The sequence below is a fragment of the Hyperolius riggenbachi genome, chromosome 5, assembly GCF_040937935.1.
Source record: "Hyperolius riggenbachi isolate aHypRig1 chromosome 5, aHypRig1.pri, whole genome shotgun sequence".
NCBI classification, from domain to species: domain Eukaryota; kingdom Metazoa; phylum Chordata; class Amphibia; order Anura; family Hyperoliidae; genus Hyperolius; species Hyperolius riggenbachi.
Genome location: NC_090650.1, coordinates 201,448,911 through 201,471,212, shown reverse-complemented (window position 1 = coordinate 201,471,212; position 22,302 = coordinate 201,448,911). Strand labels below are relative to the sequence as shown.

Here is a 22,302-nt window from a genome sequence, read left to right as displayed (position 1 = left end):
TATGCTGGTAGTCATGTGGGGCCTGAATGTGGTAGTACAAGGACAGCGGCAGGGTGGATGCCAGCAGGTAAAGTATAACTGCATGAGGCACCAGGGGAACATAAAACATTAAGGGGGGGGAGGGGACAGTGGCCGAGGGGTTCCGTTGCATTCCTCGTTCATGATTATTGCACGCCATTACTGCCGTGCACCCGGTTGAGCATGTTGGCCAGAGATTTTCAAGAATTGATTTTTATCTGATTCGATTATAATTATCAAATCGAATGGTTAATTGGCTGCCAAGTCAAGAAATCTATGGGCACCTTAAGAGGCATATGGAGGCTGACATATGTATTTATTTTCAAACAATACCAGTTGCCTGGCAGTCCTGCTGATCCTCTGCCATAGATCCTGAACAAACATGCAGATCACATGTTTCTGACAAAAATCTGACATGATTAGCTGCATGCTTGTTCCAGGTGTGTGATTCAGGCACTACTGATGCATGATGCCAGGCAACTGGTGTTTAAAAAATAAATAAAAATGATGCATCATAAGCTGAAGACTACATGAACTGGTGTTAAAACAACAGATGACTACACAAGCTCACAGCTCTCCTTCTCTGTGAATAAAGGTGTCCATACACTCGTCAGATTGGCAGCAGATAGATAAGAAATGCATCTGATGATCTATCTGATGTGTTTTTAGAACATTTTTTACCACAATAGAATTCCAATAGATTTCAGTTTGAAATCTATTGAAATTCGATCTGATGGCATTTTTTGCCATCAGATTTCCATTAGGGCCAATGCAAAATGATAAGCAATCTCATCAGATCGACCTAGATTTTCCACCCTGCCAGTTCGATGGAAATCCATCAAAATCGGCCGTCGATCAGTCGATTGGCCAACCGATTTGCAATCGATCAATCGATCGATTGATTTCGATCGATCGGTCGGCCAGAAAATCGGCTGAGTGTATGGGCCCCTTAACAGCTTGTATGCCTGTCACACCTGCCGTCTTTTAGTGGTTCAGGGAGATACCCTAATTTTTTATTTTGGTTTAACGTGGTGAAATAATGAAGATATTGAACATGCAGATGCAGTTCTATGTTTATGCTCTTACTTACACCCCCAAGCTAATATTACCGCTTTGCATATAACTTATTTGCATTTTCTCCATTTTTGGGAATATCATATGCTTTTGAAGATCAGACATTTATTTTTACATAATAATTTAAGTATTTACACCATTAAAATACAAGGCATATTATGCTATTTATCATTCCCTACTTGTCTGAAGTCTGGAGGAAATAAAGAAAGAAATAGAAATGACTTGGTTTGTGTTTGTATGAAGCTTTGTTTAAGTTGGGAATATTGACTTTAGCTGCTGCCTGCTCATTGTGAAATGTTTTGTAAAACAGAATCCGTCTTTGTTGTAATAATCAGCTGTCTTGAAAAAGCATATTTCAAAAGACTGTAATTCCCTCATGGGTACCAATGATACACTTTTCAATTACTTACAAAGTAATTATTCACATAAACAGTAGCAGATGTTATGTGATTTTTTTTATTCAAATTAAACAAATCCGTCTCATAAGACAAAATGTACTCAACACCAAGGCAAGTATGTTTCGGAATCCCAGTCTAGCTAAGTGGTGGTGAATATTGTCATAAAAGGTTTACTTGTAGGGAAAGGATGAACATATTTGGGGAATATGTGTTTTTGCATACGTACCCATATATTTTTGTGCATATTCTCATCTGTGCAAAAATGTGTTCCCCTTGCCTACAGACTACAAAGCATTTGGCAAAAGTTTTTTCTCTTATGCCCAGATATTTCTGGAAAAATTCTTATCTGTGCCAAAAATGCCCATATATTTTTGTAAATAATCTATTTTGTTAGGTTTCACAATAATTGTGGCAAAACAGAAATGGCTACATTCACTTATCTTTATTTACCTGCACAGATCCATTGTACATTTCAAATGCCCATTCACAACTTTCTAAACTTAAAAAAGCAGAAATGCAATACCAGCCTGGTTGGGTGCTTAACTTGAGCACAGGCCACAGGAACAACTTCTTTCCTACTCAGAAATCAGAAAAATTCTACAAAAGTTGTTCCTAAGCTGTAACAACCATTCTGTGTACAGTGATATGCTTTCTAATGTATGTTAGGAAATGAATAGCAGCATCGAACTGGCCTATTCAAGGAACTCCTGACAATCATCTGTTTAAGATTTCAATACGCCAGGAGGAGACGTTCAGGGAATGTCTCAGTCTCTGATCCTTGTGTAAAACAGGATAAAGTTATTTTGAATTTTTTTTTAAGATTTCCAGGTGTGGGCTGTAAGTGACCACCAGTGGGATATGCCTCTGTTTGGTTTTGTTTGTATTGCAGGAGTCGAGAACTAGGAATGATGTCAGATTTCCTGATTTGGGCATCAGCCATTAGAGGAGATTAACCTCTTAAATCAAACTGGACACATATATACGTCCTGTCAATTCAGGGTGAGAATGACACATCAAGGATTGGTGAACATGAACATGTGTTCTCTGAGCTAGTCAAAGTAATAAATGAACTTGACTCATATCACAAGTCATGTTCATTCATAAAAATGAAAATAAAAAACTGTAGTTGAAAATGATTGAGCACTTCCTAGTAACTTCCAGGACAGTGTATAGTGCCATCTAGTGGCCAAAAAGGAAAATAAAGAAAGTAAAAGTAATAAATAAATGTAATAGTTGTTAAAACCTTATTAACCCCCCCCCCCAGCCCCCATAGTTACCAAACATAAACACTTGTTAAAAAAGAAAAGAAAGAGATAGTTTTAAAAAAAATACATAAATAGTTGGATTAGGGTCTGAGCTTTTTATGATGTATGTAATGATGGTATATTGCCATTTTAGCAAATAAGGGGCTCGATTCACAAAGCGGTGCTAACCCAGTTAGAGACTTTAGGCGTGATAACCATTTTTATCATGCCTAAACTCAGTTTAGGCATGATAAGTTTAGGCATGATAAGTTTAGGCATGCTAAGTTTAGATAAGTTTAGATAAGTTTAGATCGCATGCAAAGTCCCGCACGCAAAGCAGCACCATTAAACTCTATGCAAAGTGCACCAGACTTTGCTAGCGCAAAACTTTTGATCAGCTGTGCACTGCGGTGCTAACCCAGTTGGTGCTTAAACTTATCACGCCTAAAAACTTATCACACCTAAACTTATCATGCCTAAACTTATCACACCTAAACTTATCACACCTAAACTTATCATGCCTAAACAGAGTTTAGGCGTGATAAAGGGCTTTTCACCAGGGTGCTAACTGTTAGCACCGCTTTGTGAATCAGGCCCTAGGTGTGATAAGTTTAGGTGTGATAAGTTTAGGCGTGATAAGTTTAGATAAGTTTAGATCGCGCGCAAAGTCCCGCACGCAAAGCAGTGCCATTAAACTCTATGCGAAGTGCACCAGACTTTGCTAGTGCAAAACGTTTGATCAGCTGTGCACTGCGGTGCTAACCCAGTTGGTGCTATAGTTATGACGTCTAACCTTATCACACCTAAACTTATCGCGCCTAAACTGAGTTTAGGCATGATAAAGGGCTTTTCACCAGTGTGCTAACTGTTAGCACTGCTTTGTGAATCAAGCCCAAGGGCTTTAATTATTGATAGGGTAAAAAAACACACAAAAAAGAAAAAATACACCTATATTTTTAAATAATATATTGCCACCATATATTATACTAGGAACATAATTTAAATGTTGTGATAGCAGTGTGTGGGTCTTATCTATAGCAGCATTGGTTATTTTAAAACTATAGGGGATGAAATTGGAGAAATGGTGTATTTTTTTATTTTTACCTTGTATTTCCCTATAAAATACATAGAAAATAAATTAATTACTGAAAACAAGTATCACCCCCAAAAATCCTAATTTATGGCAAAAATACAAGATGTAGATCATTTAGATGTAATGAGTAGTAATAAAGTTATTGGCAAATTAATGGGAGAAGCGCAGAAGTGGGAAAATTGCTTTCATCCTTAACATGAAAACAACCAGCATGCTGAAATGGCTCATATAGTTCTTCCTCAGGTAACCCAGGTATTCATCTCTGTCACTCCTGTCAGTACAGATGCAACTGCAACATATTGCTTGGCTGTAAATTATGAAATTCTTTATATGCTTTGGGTATTCCTTGAATACGTCAAACAGAATGGAACATTCCCCTGCTGACAAAAAAGGTGAGAGACCTGTAAACAAATCCATTACCGACAGGATATCATTACCAGGAATACAAAGTACAAGGCACCTTTTCCTGTGATTCTTCTAATCTGGTATATCTGCTCATGTGTGCAAAATGCCCCAATTCTATTGGGAATTTATGTGGGAGAAACAGAACAAATTCTACTTTAGCGTATGAACCAGCACAGGTTCACTTTTAACAGCAAAAAAAAAAATAGGTATACTGATTGCCCAGTGCCCACACATTTCTGCTTACGTGATCTTCCCGGCCATCACTGCATTAATAGGTGGTTTCAAATTGCATAAAGAAAGACTAAAAAAAGAGACAACATCTATACATTGGTTCAAAACTGTAGAGGAACATTTAAACAAGGTTTGCAATTTCTTGTGCTGGTACGATGAGTTTTAAAAGCCAATTTTTTTATTTGACTATAACAAATATTGTATTTGTATGTATTGTGCTCAAGTTACCTTTGAACTTTGATTGTATGATGTCTTCTCATCACCCAGAGTCTGTGGTAAGGGATGTTTAACCACTTTATCCACCACTACAGTATATCTACGTCCTCTGTGACTTCATCCAAGCCACGAGTCAGTAGATATACGTCTTGTAGCAGAAGCAGTGCTGTGCAGGACTGGGCTTGCTCCTGTGCACGTTTCTGGCACTATTTGATGCAGCACTAATTGGTGAATGGGAATATATGTTTCCTGAGCTAATGAGATTTTTACCATTAAAAATACTTTTTTATTTTCTCAATTCAAAGTAAAAAATACACTCTGTAGCATTATTTCAGAATCACATAAATTGTGACAGGAACATAATCTAAGTTTTTGTGATAAGTGGTAAGAATAGCCAAACAAAATTTGTGTATTTTATCTATAGTAGCACTTTGTGTTTTTAAACTGGAATTGGTAAAACTGAGAAACAATGTGTTTTTTCTATTTTTTTTCCTAGTTTTCCCATTAAGATTCATAGAAAACAAAATTGTTTGAGGGAAAAAATGGCATACAATTAAAGCATAGTTTGTCTTGAAAATAACAATATATATTTCATTTCTGTGTCATAAGTAGTGTTAAAGTTATTTCTGATTAAATAAGGACATCGCTAAACCGTCAAAACTGCACTGGTCCATAAGTGGGAAACAAGGTCTGGATGCGAAGTGCTTAAGAAAAAAGTGCTTATCTATTTGTCATAAATTAGCTAACATCCCTGTGACACCCTCCTGATGTTGTATTTTAGACATCTAATGGCATTCATTATGTTTGCAAAACAATGTATCTCCTTTTAATGTCCGGTGTATATAAGCCGTCTATTCTTACATCTTGTCAGCATACAGGAATTGAGGCTGAAGAAGGCTTATTAGCTGAAAGATTACTCCTTCCCTTACAAGTTAGTCAATAAATGGTATCTTTCTGATTAAAAGATTCTTGGTAGTTTGTGTTAGGAATGCTTTGAAAGTACCATGTTGTATATGCATATAAAAGCATGGTATGCATGCTGAAATACTATTTGATTTTTGGTGAAACAGTGAAATATTCTTTTAATTGCTGCAGTTTTGTATGATTTTTTTTCTGATAGGCAGTATTCCGGTAGAAATGTTTTACAACTTTTAGCTTGTGTCAGGACTCTGGAGAATTGGGGGGCTAAAACAAATTCTACTGATGTTAAACAATTGCCTTGGAGTGACCCATGCAGCTTGTTTCTCTGTCTCATCTGATCTCCGTACTGTTATTTACTTCCTTTGTGCATTGCTTTACAAAGGAAATCATTTATCAGAGCCATGTGTACTTATGCATCCCTTCAAGGTGCAGAGAAATAATTAAAGCAGACCTCCAGCAGCAGAGAAAAATCATAAGAGTATCAGAAATTGCCTTTCCATTCGTATGCTTGTTATTTGTAGATTTCTATTTTAAAACTGATTTTTTTTATAAACTCTCAGTCAAGGTTCATATGCGGAGGATTTGTATATGGCTTCCCCACATGCAGAATCACACCAGATTTGACAGCCTATATTAATCAGTGGGCTAGTTCACATCTTATAACATTTCTTGCATGCTAAAAAATAAGTGTGCAGTGTAATATCATGCATGGTGTGCAATTCCTGCTGCCAACAGCCAGTTGCCAGCAGCCGACTGTGGATGTTGTACACAGAAAACGCTAATTTACAAACAAACAAATAAATAACCTGTGGACAACTGCTGGCTTTTTCTGCAGACCAAGTTAAAAATCCTTTTTTACAGGTTGAATAGTATATTAATCATTTAACCTGAAACAGTTTGAAGAAATAATTCATCAAGGGTTGAGTGATGTTGCTTAGTTCGAGTCTATGTATACCTAAGTATGGCAAAATGTCTTTAATTCTCCTGAAATGAGGCTCTGATCAATAATATAGCATACTTGTCTAATATGGGGCAGCGGGACCCACGGGGCAGCGGGACCACTAAAACTATGAATTTTACAAAAGCAAAGTTCAATCAAATTAGGCAGGCACTAAGTTTGGTGAACTGGGATAATGTACTACAAGGGGAGGACACTGAAGGGAAATGGCAAGCTTTTAAACTTATTCTCAATCAATATTGTAGTATGTATATCCCATATGGAAACAACATGTCTAGGAATAAAAAAAGGCCTCTATGGATGAATAGAAAGGTTAGGGATAAAATGAAGAAAAGGAATGCCTATAAGGTCCTAAAACAGGAGGGGACCGAGGCTGCACTAAGCAAATATAAGGAGTGCAATAAAAATTGTAAAAAAGAAATTAGGCTGGCAAAGATCGAAGCTGAAAATCAAATCGCTAGGGATATCAAATCTAACCCAAAAAAGTTTTACAAGTACATCAACTCTAAAAAAAGAAAGGTTGACTGTATAGGAATCCTAAAGGATGAGGGTGGGAACTCAATGGTGGATGACCAAGGTAAGGCAGAGTTATTAAATGCTTTCTTTGCTTCTGTCTTCACAAAGGAAACAGCACTGTTGCAAATTACAGAGGCAGAAGAGTCTCAATCTTCTAACTGTAATATTAAATACTTAACGCAGGAAGAAGTAAAGGCAAGACTAAATAAATTAAAAATAGACAAGGCACCTGGCCCGGATGGCATGCATCCTCGGGTCCTAAGAGAATTAAGTTCAGTTATAGCTAAGTCCCTTTATCTTATCTTTTGTCATCAGTTGTATGCAAACTATTTGAGGGGTTACTAAGAGATACTATACATGACTTCATAGTAGAAAATAATCTTATTTCTCAGCATCAACATGGGTTTACTAAAGACAGGTCCTGTTTGACTAACATGCTCAGCTTTTATGAGGTAGTGAATGCTAATATGGATATTGGGAATGCTGTAGATGTGATATACTTGGACTTTGCAAAGGCCTTCGACACTGTTCCCCACAGAAGTCTGGTGCAAAAGTTGAGGATGCAAGGACTGGGGAAGAGTTTGTGTGCATGGATAGGGAACTGGCTAATGGACAGAAAACAAAGAGTTGTGGTCAATGGAACGTACTCAAAATGGGAGACTGTTAGCAGTGGGGTCCCACAGGGGTCTGTACTGGGTCCAGTGCTCTTCAATTTATTTATTAATGACCTAGTAGATGCAGTAGTGAGCAATGTTGCTATTTTTGCAGATGATACAAAATTGTGCAGAATCATCAACTCTCAGGAAGATAGTGTCATATTGCAACAGGATCTGGATAAGATGGCTATATGGGCACATACATGGCAGATGAAGTTCAATGTTGACAAATGTAAAGTCATGCATTTTGGTCGTACCAATGGTCTAGCACCATACAAAATAAATGGGATACAGTTGGGGACATCAAACTTGGAGAAGGACTTAGGAGTACTCATCGACAACAAGTTAAATAATCGTGCTCAATGCCAAGCCGCTGCAGCTAAAGCGAACAAAATTTTGGGATGCATTAAAAGGGAAATAAAAACTCGAGATGCTAGCATAATATTGCCCCTGTTTAACTCTCTAGTAAGGCCACATCTGGAATATGGAATTCAGTTCTGGGCACCACATTACAAAAAAGATATTGCAGTTTTAGAGCAGGTGCAGAGACGAGCTACAAAATTGATACGTGGGATGGAAGGTCTCGCTTACCAAGAAAGGTTAGATAAACTGGGTTTATTTAGTCTAGAGAAAAGACGCCTTAGAGGAGATCTAATTAACATGTATAAATACATCAGAGGGCAATATAATAGCTTGGCGGATGAGCTTTTTGTCCCTAGGCCTTCTCACAGGACTAGAGGACATGATCTGCGCATGGAGGAAAAACGTTTTAGCCATTTATTTAGGAAAGGGTTCTTTACAGTAAGAGTGATTAAGATGTGGAATGGATTGCCACAGGAAGTCGTTATGGCAAACTCTATACCTGCATTTAAAGGGGGCTTAGATGCTTTCCTTGCGTTGAAAGACATCCATGGCTACAATTACTAGGTTATGCCTAATGATGTTGATCCAGGGATTTTATCTGATTGCCATCTGGAGTCAGGAAGGAATTTTTCCCTTGGGGCTAATTGGACCATGCCTTGTGGGGGGTTTTTCGCCTTCCTCTGGATCAACAGGGGTATGTGGGGGACGGGCTGGAGTTGTACTTTGTACTAGTTGAACTCGATGGACGTATGTCTTTTTTCAACCAAAATAACTATGTAACTATGTAACTGTGTGTTGTAGTGTGCACGTGACCATGCCCCCTGAAGAAGCCAGAAGTCCGGTGAAACATGTAGGAGCATGGAGCAGTCGGCGTGACACATGCTTTATGTAGGGCTCTGCGGCTGCAGGAGTCCTCCCAGCATAGTCTCTCCTCTCCTTCTGGCCTGGACTTGTCAGATAAGATTTGGTTGGCGTGTTAACCTTGTGTACACGCCCTCTCTGTCCATCTGCTCGCCCTGCTGCCCTAAATGGGTTGGAGGGGGGGTGCGGAGGACTGACCACACTTGCAAGATTTGCTGGCAAACCACTGAGCATTGATGGGCTTAGGAGTGGACTAACAAGCTAATGAAGCATGGCATGCCAGCCAACTTTGACCTCAATATACAGTGGTCAGAAATCCAGCAATCTTGCTAATCCTGCTCTGCTAAAGTCATACGCTATGCCAGCATTGTGCTGAAGCCGGTGACTGCACTTATCAAGCTGCTTTGTTTGTTCTTATTTTGCTGCTGACTAAACAAGTTGCCTTTCTTGTTCTCACCACTTAGCTGCTGCATGAACTCTCTGTCATAGCCGTGGACACTGGTTGGTCCTATGCTGCTGTGCTTTGCTACACTGTGTTATATCATGCATGATTGCAGAATGTACAATTGCTTACAAGGACATTAACACTCTTCTCTTGCTATAGTTGGCCAACATCACCATTTGAACGTTAGTTCATCTCTTGGTGGCATAAGTTTGGTAGCCGGTGTGAGTGAGTTGGGGGAGGGGATTGAGACTGTGATAGGTTTCTTTACATACTTTTAATTCATTTATGCTTTTTCTGTTATGATTGATTAGTAATACAATTTGTCTTTTTTTTTTTTTATAGAAATCTTGTTTTGTGACCATTTGAGACATACTTCTCCAATATCATTATCTCCCAGCATACTTGTGTTACCCCAACTAAAAATCATGGGGCTCCATTGGAACAATTTTTAGGTCTTTTAAAATACTGGCATAGAACTCAAATTGTTGAGGGCCCTTTCACACTGGCATGCATGGTGAGGTGCAGCAAATTACCACACTGCTACCTCAGCCTAATGAAACAAATAAATAAATAAATTCAATGTGGGAAGTTCATACATCCCATGTTGCAGTACACTGCGGCGGAAGTGCCTATTTTAATGCCAGCGCAGAACTACGTTACCGTGCAGGACCCGCGGTGACCTGCGGCGATCTACGTTGGCCCTGAAGTCATGTTAGTCTATGATGACACAGGGTCCTTTAACAACGTTGGCATGTCGACGTCACGGTGCACATGCACAGGAGTGTACTTTTACAATATCCTTCTGCATACCTGAAGCAGTAAATGACTGCAAGCACGCATCACTTCCTGCTTGGCTGGTGGCCAGACAGGGAACACCGTGTACTAACGCAATGTTTACTGAAGGCCTGTTTTTGGTGGTGCAATGTGATGCGGCGGACGTGCCGCACCACAACGCTACTACCAGTTTGCAGTGTGAAACCATCCTGAAACTAAAACCTTGTACACACACTAGATGAAAGTTGGCAAAGGTGGCCGTTAACAACCGGTTCTGCTGAGAATATCATGTATATAAAGTGGCCCCTGATGCCTCCCAATGCCTTGGCCAGCAATTAGCCTGGTGTAACTTTTTGGCTGATCACCTGCTGAGAGCATTGTTGTCCCCACTTACCCTGCTAGCCACATCGCGTCACTGCAGGTCCACTCTGACCGCCCTCTGCTCCCTTGCATAGCAACGGTACGTGTTGCTAGCCTCCAGGATAGTGATGAGTCTGTACAGCCTCATTCCTGCTTTGTTGCCTGAGGGATCTGGTCCAGATCCTTCCAGCCAATATGCCTCGTATGTGTGTATGAAGCTTAAAGGACAACTGAAGCTAGGGTGATACGGAGGCTGCCATAATTATTAATTATGTAATACCTTTTGCCTGGCTATCCTGCTGGACGTCATGACCAATCCTCCCCATAGAGAGACCAGAGCTGTCCGGGGAGGCTGCGCCGACCGAGCCAGGCTGAGTAATGTATTAACTGGCTGGATCGGTGGATCAGGGGCGATTGGGGGGTTCACTTATACTAGCTAGCCTAGTGCTAGCTAAAGGTTTTGCAGCCAATAGATCATATTAATTAAGCATTGCGGACTCCTGGGGCCACAGTGTTGGGCATACCGCTAAGGAGGTTAAACCTTATTGTTTTAGCATACACTGTTGCCCTGCTTTCTAGTTATCTCTTCAATATTCCTATTGTGAATCCTGTTTGTGGTAGCACAGCATACAGAACTCAACATCCAGAGTGTAGTATTATCCAGTAGCATTTGGGTGCCAATCACTGTTTCCTTCTGTGTGGTCTTTACTTTAACCTTTCTGCATGAAAATACAGTGGGTTGCAAAAGTATTCGGCCCCCTTGAAGTTTTCCACATTTTGTCACATTACTGCCACAAACATGCATCAATTTTATTGGAATTCCACGTGAAAGACCTATAACAAAGTGGTGTACATGTGAGAAGTGGATCGAAAATCATACATCATTCCAAACATTTTTTTTACAAATAAATAACTGCAAAGTGGGGTGTGCGTAATTATTTGGCCCCCTGAGTCAATACTTTGTAGAACCACCTTTTGCTGCAATTACAGCTGCCAGTCTTTTAGGGTATGTCTCTACCAGCTTTGCACATCCAGAGACTGAAATCCTTGCCCATTCTTCTTTGCAAAACAGCTGAAGCTCAATCAGATTAGATGGGCAGTGTTTGTGAACATGTATGATTTTCGTTCCACTTCTCATGTGTACACCACTTTGTGTTGGTCTTTTATGTGGAATTCCAATAAAATTGATTCATGTTTGGGGCAGTAATATGACAAAATGTGGAAAACTTCAAGGGGGCTAAATACTTTTGCAACCCACTGTAATTAACAAGTAAACATGGTTACCTACAGTCACCCTCCTGCAGAACATGGACCTGGAGGCATATAGTCGGATTGTGTGTCCAGCACAGCATCCCTGCATGTTCTGCATCTCCTAGTACATATTGAATTCCCAGTTTGCTGATGGCTCAAACCACGTCCTTGAGATTCTCTGTTACTTTAATATAAAATGATCTGGTGGCTAGAGGTCAGCACACTGGGTAGGGACAAACTAACTCCTCCTACTTGCTGGACTCCATAGCAGTTGTTACAGCAGCTATAACTCATTACACCCAAAGGTGCAATTACTAGATTATATAATTTTTAAATAGACAATTAAAGGGTGCAGTTGAAGTTTTCCAAACTCAAAGCTTGACATACAAGCTGTGGGAAAGAGTTCTAAAGGAGAGGTATCCCTATTGGGAAGCAAAAATTGGAGGAGGTGACCATGCTAGAGCACAAAAAGGTTACACAGTGAATGTTCTGTGTGGGAGGGTATATACATGGATGGGCCACCTTATGAGAGCTTTGTATAAGAGGATTAGGAGTTTGAACTCAATACTTTGGGTAATTGGCAACCAGTGGAGGGATTGGCAGAGTAGTGCAGCATCAGAGGAGTGGGAGGAAAGGTGGATGACATGGACAGCAGAGTTCAGTAGGGATTGGAGAGGTGCCAGTCTGTTTGGCCATAGCGTATGATGTTGCAGTAGTGAAGGTAAATTATTATGGCATGCAAACGCTTTTTAGTAGTCTCTTTTGTGAGGAAGGGAGGAATTTGGGAAATATTTTTTATGTGGAAGTAACAGGGGACAGGGTTAGTTGAGAGCCTTGTATAGCCTATAAGCACAACACATGATGTACCTAGTATTTATAGCTACTCTGAGTAAGGGATTGATGTTCTAGCACAGGTATGTCAAACTGGTCCTGCGAGGGCCGAGATCCTCACACATTTTTGATACAGCTCAAATGAATTGACGGGTCTGAATCAGGAAAGGTGTGGTCCATCAGGTAGAACACATTCCTTTCTTTCTCAGTCCATCCTAAACACTGGCATGGATCTGGCCCTCCAGGCCTGGAGTTCGACACGTGTTCTAGCAGGACATGTTAGAAGCGCCTTGACTGAAATGCTTACCTTTTGTAAATATGCAAAACTGTGATAACTGATTTTTACAAACAGGTACAAAAGGCTTCACTGGCTATCTAATGACTGGTTTGTTCTTGGAAACTTGATAGCACACATTTCCTAGTGGCAAGAACTTTGTAAACTCTTGTGCATATATATTTCATTAAAATATTCTTTATATACAGAATTTGAATGCATCAAAGAACAGAGAATATGTAACTCCATCAACAAGTGTTTTAATATGCTTTAAAGCAACATCAACCATAAAACATATACACACATTTGTGTGTATGGCATATGCAAATTGGAAACATGTTCTAACAGACACTGATAGTACATGAGCTCCCATTGTCATACTTACGTGCATTGTGCATGCTTATGGACATTGTTGAATACTTATGGACCTTCAATCTCTGCAGAATTTATAAATTGACTGATCTAGAAAACAAACAAACAAAAAAATTTTATTTAGTCAATCCTAGCATCCTATTTATGTTCCTTTAGTGAAATGTCAACAATGCTACTTAACTATTTGACATTCCTGGACGTGAAACTCACGTCCAGGAAGCCATGTGCGCTCCTGCGCGTCCACGCGGCCGATCGCGCGCGTGCACGCGCGCTCCCGGCCGGCGGTTTGTTAGCCAGTGAATCAGTGAATCGGGCAACGGTGCCCGATCACTGATTCCTCTCCCCCGCAGAAAAAGCGACAGCTTCTCTCGGAAGCTACGCTTTTTCTGCTTCCTATGTCGCTCTAAGCGTACGTGGTACGCTTAGAGTGACGTCACTGTAAACAACTCATGGCTGCCATCTTGTGGCCAAAAAGTAAACTACATCTAAATGTTAAATAAAAATGAAAAATACACATATATTTACAAAAAAAAATACAATTTCAATCCCACCCTCCCAAAAATACCCACATAAAATGTTTAATTAAAAAAAACAAAAAAACATTACAATAAAAAAAAAAAAAAAACACAAATATTTACCTAAGGGTCTAAACTTTTTAAATATCTATGTAAAGATTAAATATTTCTTTTGTATTATTATTATAAGCTTGTAACTAGTGATGAATGCAAAACGGAAAAAATGCACTTTTATTTCCAAATAAAATATTGTCGCCATACATTGTGATAGGGACATAATGTAAATGGTGTAATAACCGGGACAAATGGGCATATACAATACGTGGGTTTTAATTATGGAGGCATGTATTATTTTAAAACTATAATTGCTGAAAAGTGAGAAATAATGATTTGTTTCCGTTTTTTTCTTATTCTTCCTTTTAAAATGCATTTACAGTAAAGTGGCTCTTAGTAAAATGTACCCCCCAAAGAAAGCCTAATTGGTGGCGGAAAAAACAAGATATAGATCAGTTCATTGTGATAAGTAGTAATAAAGTTATAGGCGAATGAATGGGAGGTGAACATTGTTCGGATGCATGAAGCGAAAAATGACTGAATGCGAACTGGTTAAAGAGGAACTGTAATCAAGGATTGAACTTCATCCCAATCAGTAGCTGATATCACCTTTTCCATGAGAAATCTTTACCTTTTCTCAAACGGATCATCAGGGGCTCTGTATGGCTGATAATTGCGGGGAAACTCTCCCTCACCTAGGTACTGACATCACACTGTGGGAGCCTTGTTGCATTGTGGGAAATAACAGCTGTTTCCAGCTTCCAAAATAGCAGCATCTCCTTCCACAAACATCACCTTCCAGCAGTAAAGAAGTCACCATGTGATACATTTCAGAATGTAAATCAGGAAAAGGAATGACTTTACACCGGGCAAACACTGACTAAATAATTTATAAATAATTATTGTAAAAATGAAGCACTTTGTTTTTCTTTACGTTATTTTCACTGCAGTTCCTCTTTAAGAAATGTTAGAACATGTGGCTGTAAAACATGAAACAAACAATATTAAAGTATTGAACAATCCTCAGCATGACAATTTAGTAGTAGCTGGATAGGTATGAGGCTCATGTCCAAAAATGGTGGATTTGAAATATTTTAAATAATCACAAATCATTTGTGATTATTATTTACGTTATATAGTATCATGCAATAGCACAAATAAATTCAGATTATATTAGGGATGAGAAATATTATCCAGCTTTGTGTGCGTGCCAACAAAACAATTGGGGCAAAAATAGTCTACACTAAATGTACACAAGTTAGTGAGAAAACATTAGCCCTAGTAAATGCTGTAATAAAAATAGACATTACATGCAAAAACATACAGAAGTGAGAGATGAAAAGTGATAAGAATGTAAGGGCCTGATGCTATTCCAGGTGATAAGTAGCTTGCAGATGCGAGCTACTTATCACCTTGCCATCGCACGAAGATTACCGGCAAATCGTATTGCCAGTTTCACTCGTGCGATGGCCGATCATTAGGGAGCATTACTCAGGCGAAAGACTGAGCGATGCTCCCTATTACCGGGCGATGGGGAGCGAGGTTTACCCTGTGGTGCTGTCCATCAGCACCACGGTCTCACTCCCCACACATGCGCACAACCCGCCGAACATCCGCCGCCATCTTCCGCTTATCTTCAATAAGGAGACCCCCAGAGCTCCCCGCCGGCCGCCACTCATCTCCAAAACCCCCCACAAAGTTGCAAAGCTACAAATTGCTTAAATTCCTTACCACCGCTTTACACCCGCCGGCCGCCGCATCTCGCCGCAAGTCCCCGCTGTGTAATTACAGTGTACGAGTTACTGTAATTACACTCACTAAGAACAGAGTCCCGGCAAAGCATCTTTGAATCAGCCGCCGGGACTCCCCATTGGTTCACAGGCTGAGCCATTTTCATTGGTCCAGCCTGTGAACCAATGGGGAGCCCCGGCGGCTGATTCAAAGATGCTTTGTCGGGACTCTGTTCTTAGTGAGTGAAGCTAGAATTTGTGAAATTTGAAAACTCTAACTCTTCTCTGATCTTGAGACATCTCTCTGTAACAAGAATACAGTCCATAGTGTTAAACCACCTGCAATGAACATTCATTCTGGGTCAATGATTTATAGTTGAAATGCAGAATATCAGCACAACATTTAGCTTTGAAAATAATCAACAATACAGCCTCAATAATACTTCAGCCCTCATTATTTATTTCCATTCATGTCTGATTTGATGTGCAACATGTGTGTAAAGAGTATTGATGTCCTAGAATCAACTCCAGCTTGTATTAGGCTGGCTGCACTAAATCAGCAGAGGGTTTTGATTGGTTGCCTAGGACCACTTATTGCACAGCAGTACATTTTTGCAAAGTGTTATTTAATAAATCCCGCAGAGTACATTTCTTTTACTATTTGCAGAAAAAAATGTAATAACTGAAATAAAATATTAAATAGATACACTAGTGTTGTTGCTTGCATTTTACAGTGGGGAATAAATTAGCATAATGTTCACTTCTAACATCATTTGCTTTTAATTAAGCATAAAAGACAACCATTTAATTATGCAGTAATTTATTTCTAATTATTATGAATATCCCAGTATGAATTTAATTGTATGTATGAAAGGACAGTCTATGGCAGGGATGTAAGTTTAATAATGAAATCCTGCAAAGCTTTCCTACATGTGTAGCAGTCCTGACCTGTTTTATTTCTGTGTGTTGTGCAGGTTACGATGTCTGGTGAAACAACTGGAGAGAGGAGAAGCTTCAGTAGTGGATCTGAAGAAGAATCTGGAATACGCAGCCACTGTGCTTGAGTCAGTTTATATAGATGAGACAAGGTGAGAAAACCACACACTTTCATTTGCTTTGAATTCTATAGAGACATTATAGATATACGACATAAGTAAATCAACCTCATCAACTATGAGGTTGATTTACTTATGTTGGGGAATGGTAGAGGATATTGGAGAACTCAAGTGATCCCAACCACCAAAGACTGGATTTTACTACTATTAGGTGGGATGTCTACATCCTTTTTACCTGCATAGTATCCGAAGATGAGCATAGTAATTTCCCATAACCTAGCTCAGGAGCACATATCCAATTAACTTTTTTCCTGAGTTTCCTTCAAGGAAATATTTTCAAATCTTTAAAGCTTCCACTAAACAAGAAATTGCTCAAAATAAGTTTGATATTACTTTTTACCTAAATACGTAGTACTTTTTCATTTGGTAAGTGCTGAAAAGTTTTGTATTAAATAAGATAAAAAATATCTCTTGGGAGAAAAATCAAGAGAAAGTTTAATTAAATAATGGTCCTTACTCAATTACATTTTTTTTCTGAGTTGTCTCCTAAGACATACGTTTTTAACTTACTTTTAAAATAACTTTTCCGAACTTTGCAATTGGAAAAAGTAACAAAAAGTAGGTAAAAAGTACTATCAAAATTATTTTGCGCATTATTTGCTTGCTAATACCTTAAAAACCTAAAAACCTAAAACATTTTATTGACAATGTGTGAAAATATCATCTAAAAGAACACTCAGGAAAAAAGTAAATTGCATATGGGCCAGTATGTCTGATGTTCATTATTGATATTCACTATTGGCCACTGGCTAATCCTAACACTTACCTAGGCAAGTATTAGGATTAGCTAGTGCCTAATAGTAGATTATCAATAATGCTACCAATATTCTACTAGTGACTTCTTCCAGGAGTCAAAATTACTGCTGTTCTTTTTATAAGCATACACGTTAGAGGTTGCCACTGGACACAAGTAATCCGTGTTTGCTTCTACTCTGATAGGTTGACAGTACAGACCCTTAATATTGTGTTTATGTCATTTTGCTTGACAATCAGAAATGTAGTTTAACCACTTGCCGACCGCCCGCTTATAACGCGCGTCGGCAAAGTGGTAGCTGCAGGACCAGCGACACACATCTGCGTCGCCGGCTGCAGGCTAATTAATCAGGAAACAGCCGCGCTTCCTGTCAATTCACGGTGGGGGGCTCCGTGAATAGCCTGCGGGCTGCCGATCGTGGCTCGCAGGCTAAATGTAAACACAAGCGGAAATAATCCGCTTTGTTTACATTTTTACAACGCTGCTAACAGTAGCAGCGTTGTACTAGATCAGCGATTCCCGGCCAATCAGCGGCCGGGGATCGCTGTCACATGACAGGCAGGAGCCTGTTAGAGGCTGCACAGGACAGATCCGTTCCTGTGCAGCCTCCAATCTCCGGGGAAGGGAGGGAGGAGAGGGAGAGGAGGGAATCCTGAGGTGGAGGAGGCTTTGAGGTGCCACCCCCCCCCCCCCCCGCCACCCACACACATGCAGGAGCAATCAGACCCCCCCAGCACATTATCCCCCTAGTGGGGAAAAAAGGGGGGCGATCTGGTCGCTCTGCCTGTTATTTGATCTGTGCTGGGGGCTGTAGAGCCCACCCAGCACAGATCTTAGAAATCAGCGCTGGTCCTTAAGGGGGGGTAAAGGCTGAGTCCTGAAGTGGTTAAAGTACGTTTACCTCCAAATGACAGTGATTAGATTTTTCTTTGTTACATTTGCTAAAATATAAACTCTGTATGTTTGCCTCTTTCCTAGTGTTATAATCATTATTATTATTATTATTATTATTATTTAGTATTTATATAGTGCCAACAGTAGCACTTTTATAGAGTATATTTTTTCCTCACTAGCTGTCCCTCAGAAGGTCTCTCGGTGTAATCCCTTCCCCACCATAGTCATATGGCCATCGCAGTCTAGGGCTAATTTAGAGGGATGACAATTAACTTATCTGTATGTTTTTAGTCAGCACTTTGCCCTATCTAATTACATGAATTTATACTTTGTTCTAACCAGTAGTGTGCTGTCTCTTGTCTCCTGCAGACGTTTACTGGACACAGAAGATGAACTCAGCGATATCCAGTCCGACTCTGTTCCTTCAGAAGTTCGAGACTGGCTGGCCTCCACTTTTACCAGACAAATGGGGATGATGCTTAAGAGAACGGAAGAGAAGCCACGGTTCAGAAGTATTGTGCATGCTGTGCAGGCTGGGATATTTGTGGAAAGGTAAAGGAATGTTTACAGAATAAGTGAAGCAGATTTTCCTTTATACAATGTTTCATTTATCTCCAGTATTTTTTAAACACTTTGTAATTTACTTATAAAAAAACAAGCCAGAAAAAATAACCTCCTCTTTCGAAAACCTGATCTCCTCTTTTTATAACGCCATGTTTATTAAAATGGAAAAAGGTTTTATTCCCTCGAGATCAGACAATGAGAAGTATCTAATTACAGTATTGTACTTACAGTAAAGTGGCAATTAAAAGCTTCATTCATTTGAATGCAGCAACTATTCACCATTTGAAACATCAGATTTAGTTATGATCTGTATTTAAAAAATCACGATACATGTCACATTGCCTCCCTTTGTGCCTCTACTTTCTCAAATGATGATCAGAAACTCCATTATTTCAAGTGAAGTAACTCTTCACCTATCAGGATGTTAGTTCTACCTACCACTGTTAAGGGAACCTAAGGTGAGAGGGATAGGGAGGCATCCATATTTATTTCCTTTTAAACAATGCCAGATGTCTAGCAGTCCTGATGATCCTCTGGCTCTAATCATTTTAGCCATAAACCCTGAACAAGCATGCAACAGATCAGGCCTACATGAATGCCTACAAAGAGAAAATAGTCAGCACTAACCCAGCTGTGTGAAATGAGCACAGTGATAAAATACCTTTTATCAAAATGTTTGAGGAAATCTGTCTCAAAATCTATCAATTTCACCATAGTGACTATTTCATAATTTTTCAGAGGCCATTTTGAACTGCAGGTTTGAACAGGCATTAGGTGGGGACATCTCTCAAAGAGTGACACAGAGAGCAATAATCAAACATGGCTGTAGAGAGGGGAAGAGTTAGAATTCCTAACCAGTATTTATTTCTGTCCTTCATATTTTGTGCTAAAGATTACTGTTTTCCTATAGTAAAGGACAAAGCTTCATGGAGATCTCAGAGCCAGAAAATGAAGAAAAATCTCTCTGATGGGCACCAGACAGCAACATATTTTGAACCAGCTTAAAAGATTAATTGACAGTTGAAAATACACACAAATTAACACAAAGGAAAACAAGCATTGTTTATACTTAAGCACTGCATATACTACTGTATTAGTAGCCGCCTCCTCCTTCACCATGTGCCAGAACCAGCCCCTATGTACTTCTGTCAGTTCTAGCTCCCATTCATTAATTAAAATGACCCAACCATTGTTGCTCTATGAAGAGATAGAACCACTGGAACTAGGAAGTAGTGCTGTAGTCTTAATTATTATGCATCTAGCAGGGAAAATAGTTCTTCCTATAAAGGCCACTGGAAGGGAATGGCAGGCATTGCAGGCTTATTATAATTTTTTTAAATACCCAGGGCTTGTGCAGCTTTTAAAAGAATTCTGTCAAATAAAAAATCTATTCTCTCTTAAAGTGAATAAAATGATAAGTGACACTGAATAAACTGTAAGTTGAAAGTCTTCCTTTCCTCTACTTGGGAGAAATGATGTTGCACAGGACTGGTACAGTGGCTTGCAAAAGTATTCGGCCCCCTTGAAGTTTTCCACATTTTGTCACAATACTACCACAAACATGAATCAATTTTCTTGGAATTCCGCATGAAAGACCAATACAAAGTGGTGTACATGTGAGAAGTGAAGCAAAAATCATACATGATTCCAAACATTTTTTACAAATCAATAACTGCAAAGTGGGGTGTGCGTAATTATTCAGCCCCCTTTGGTCTGAGTGCAGTCAGTTGCCCATAGACATTGCCTGATGATTGCTAATGACTAAATAGAGTGCACATGTGTGTAATCTAATGTCACTACAAATACAGCTGCTCTGCGACCACCTGAGAGGTTGTCTAAGAGAATCTTGGGAGCAACAACACCATGAAGTTCAAAGAACACACCAGACAGGTCAGGGATAAAGTTATTGAGACATTGAAAGCAGGCTTAGGCTACAAAAAGATTTCCAAAGCCTTGAACATCCTACGGAGCATTGTTCAAGCGATCATTCAGAAGTGGAAGGCGTATGGCACAACTGTAAACCTATCAAGACAAGGTTGTCCACCTAAACTCACAGGCCGAACAAGGAGAGCGCTGATCAGAAATGCAGTCAAGAGGCCCATGGTGACTCTGGACGAGCTTCTGAGATCTACAGCTAAGGTGGGGGAATCTGTCCATGTGGGAGACACGGCAAACATGTGGAAGAAGGTGCTCTGCTCAGATGAGACTGAAATGGAACTTTTTGGCCAAAATGAAAAATGCTATGTGTGGCGGAAAACTAACACTGCACATCACTCTGAACCCACCATCCCCACTGTCAAATATGGTGGTGGCAGCATCATGCTCTGGGGGTGATTCTCTTCAGCAGGGACAGGGAAGCTGGTCAGAGTTGATGGGAAGATGGATAGAGCCAAATACAGGGCAATCTTCGAAGAAAACCTCTTGGAGTCTGCAAAAGACTTGAGACAGGGGCGGAGGTTTACCTTCCAGCAGGACAACGACCCTAAACATAAAGCCAGGGCAACAATGGAATGGTTTAAAACAAAACAGAACCATGTGTTAGAATGGCCCAGTCAAGGTCCAGATCTAAATCCAATCCAGAATCTGTGGCAAGATCCGAAAACTGCTGTTCACAAATGCTGCCCATCTAATCTGACGGAGCTGGAGCTGTTTTGCAAAGAAGAATGGGCAAGGATTTCAGTCTCTAGATGTGCAAAGCTGGTAGAGACCTACCCTAAAAGACTGGCAGCTGTAATTGCAGCAAAAGGTGGTTCTACAAAGTATTGACTCAAGGGGCTGAATAATTACGCACACCCCACTTTGCAGTTATTGATGTGTAAAAAATGTTTGGAATCATGTATGATTTTCGTTCCACTTCTCACGTGTACACCACTTTGTATTGGTCTTTCACGTGGAATTCCAATAAAATAGATTCATATTTGTGGCAGTAATGTGACAAATTGTGGAAAACTTTAAGGGGGCCGAATACTTCTGCAAGCCACTGTGTGATCTTTACAGTGTCCTGTTATTTTGTATCTGTGCAGGTTCAATTTTTTCTCTTTTTCCGTCATGTTTCTCCAATCCATTATTAAATGCCATTTGTATGAAGTAAATCACAGTAAGATCCTGTTATGTCAAAGGTCCCTTTTATACATGTAATACTGGATGTAATAACTGGTTATTTGCAGTAAGTGCTCAGTTTAGAGCATTAACTTTACCATAATTCTTTTTTGTTATGGTCAGAATGAAAGTTACTACTTATCAGTATGTTGTAAATGAAATGGTAAGAGAATAACCAGTTGATGTTTGCACTCACCTCATTAATATTATGGTACATCCAGTTTCAAACTGACCATGCATTACAATTCATGCTGTCACCATTAATTCATATACATTTTTAAGGAGGAGATCACAGCCACTAGTTTTCACACACTGG

At 39.6% G+C, this 22,302-nt stretch overlaps 1 protein-coding gene across 4 annotated transcripts in view; it reads left to right on the top strand.

Annotated features, from left to right (window-relative positions):
• The window catches only part of PDE1C (phosphodiesterase 1C), a 1,357,122-nt gene that overhangs the window by 888,067 nt on the left and 446,753 nt on the right, over positions 1-22,302 (top strand). For all 4 annotated transcript variants that reach the window (XM_068236575.1, XM_068236577.1, XM_068236578.1 and 1 more), the window contains 2 exons: positions 16,535-16,648; positions 18,693-18,875. In XM_068236575.1, coding sequence (XP_068092676.1) covers positions 16,535-16,648; positions 18,693-18,875 — 297 coding nt within the window. The remainder of the gene's footprint in view (positions 1-16,534; positions 16,649-18,692; positions 18,876-22,302) is intronic.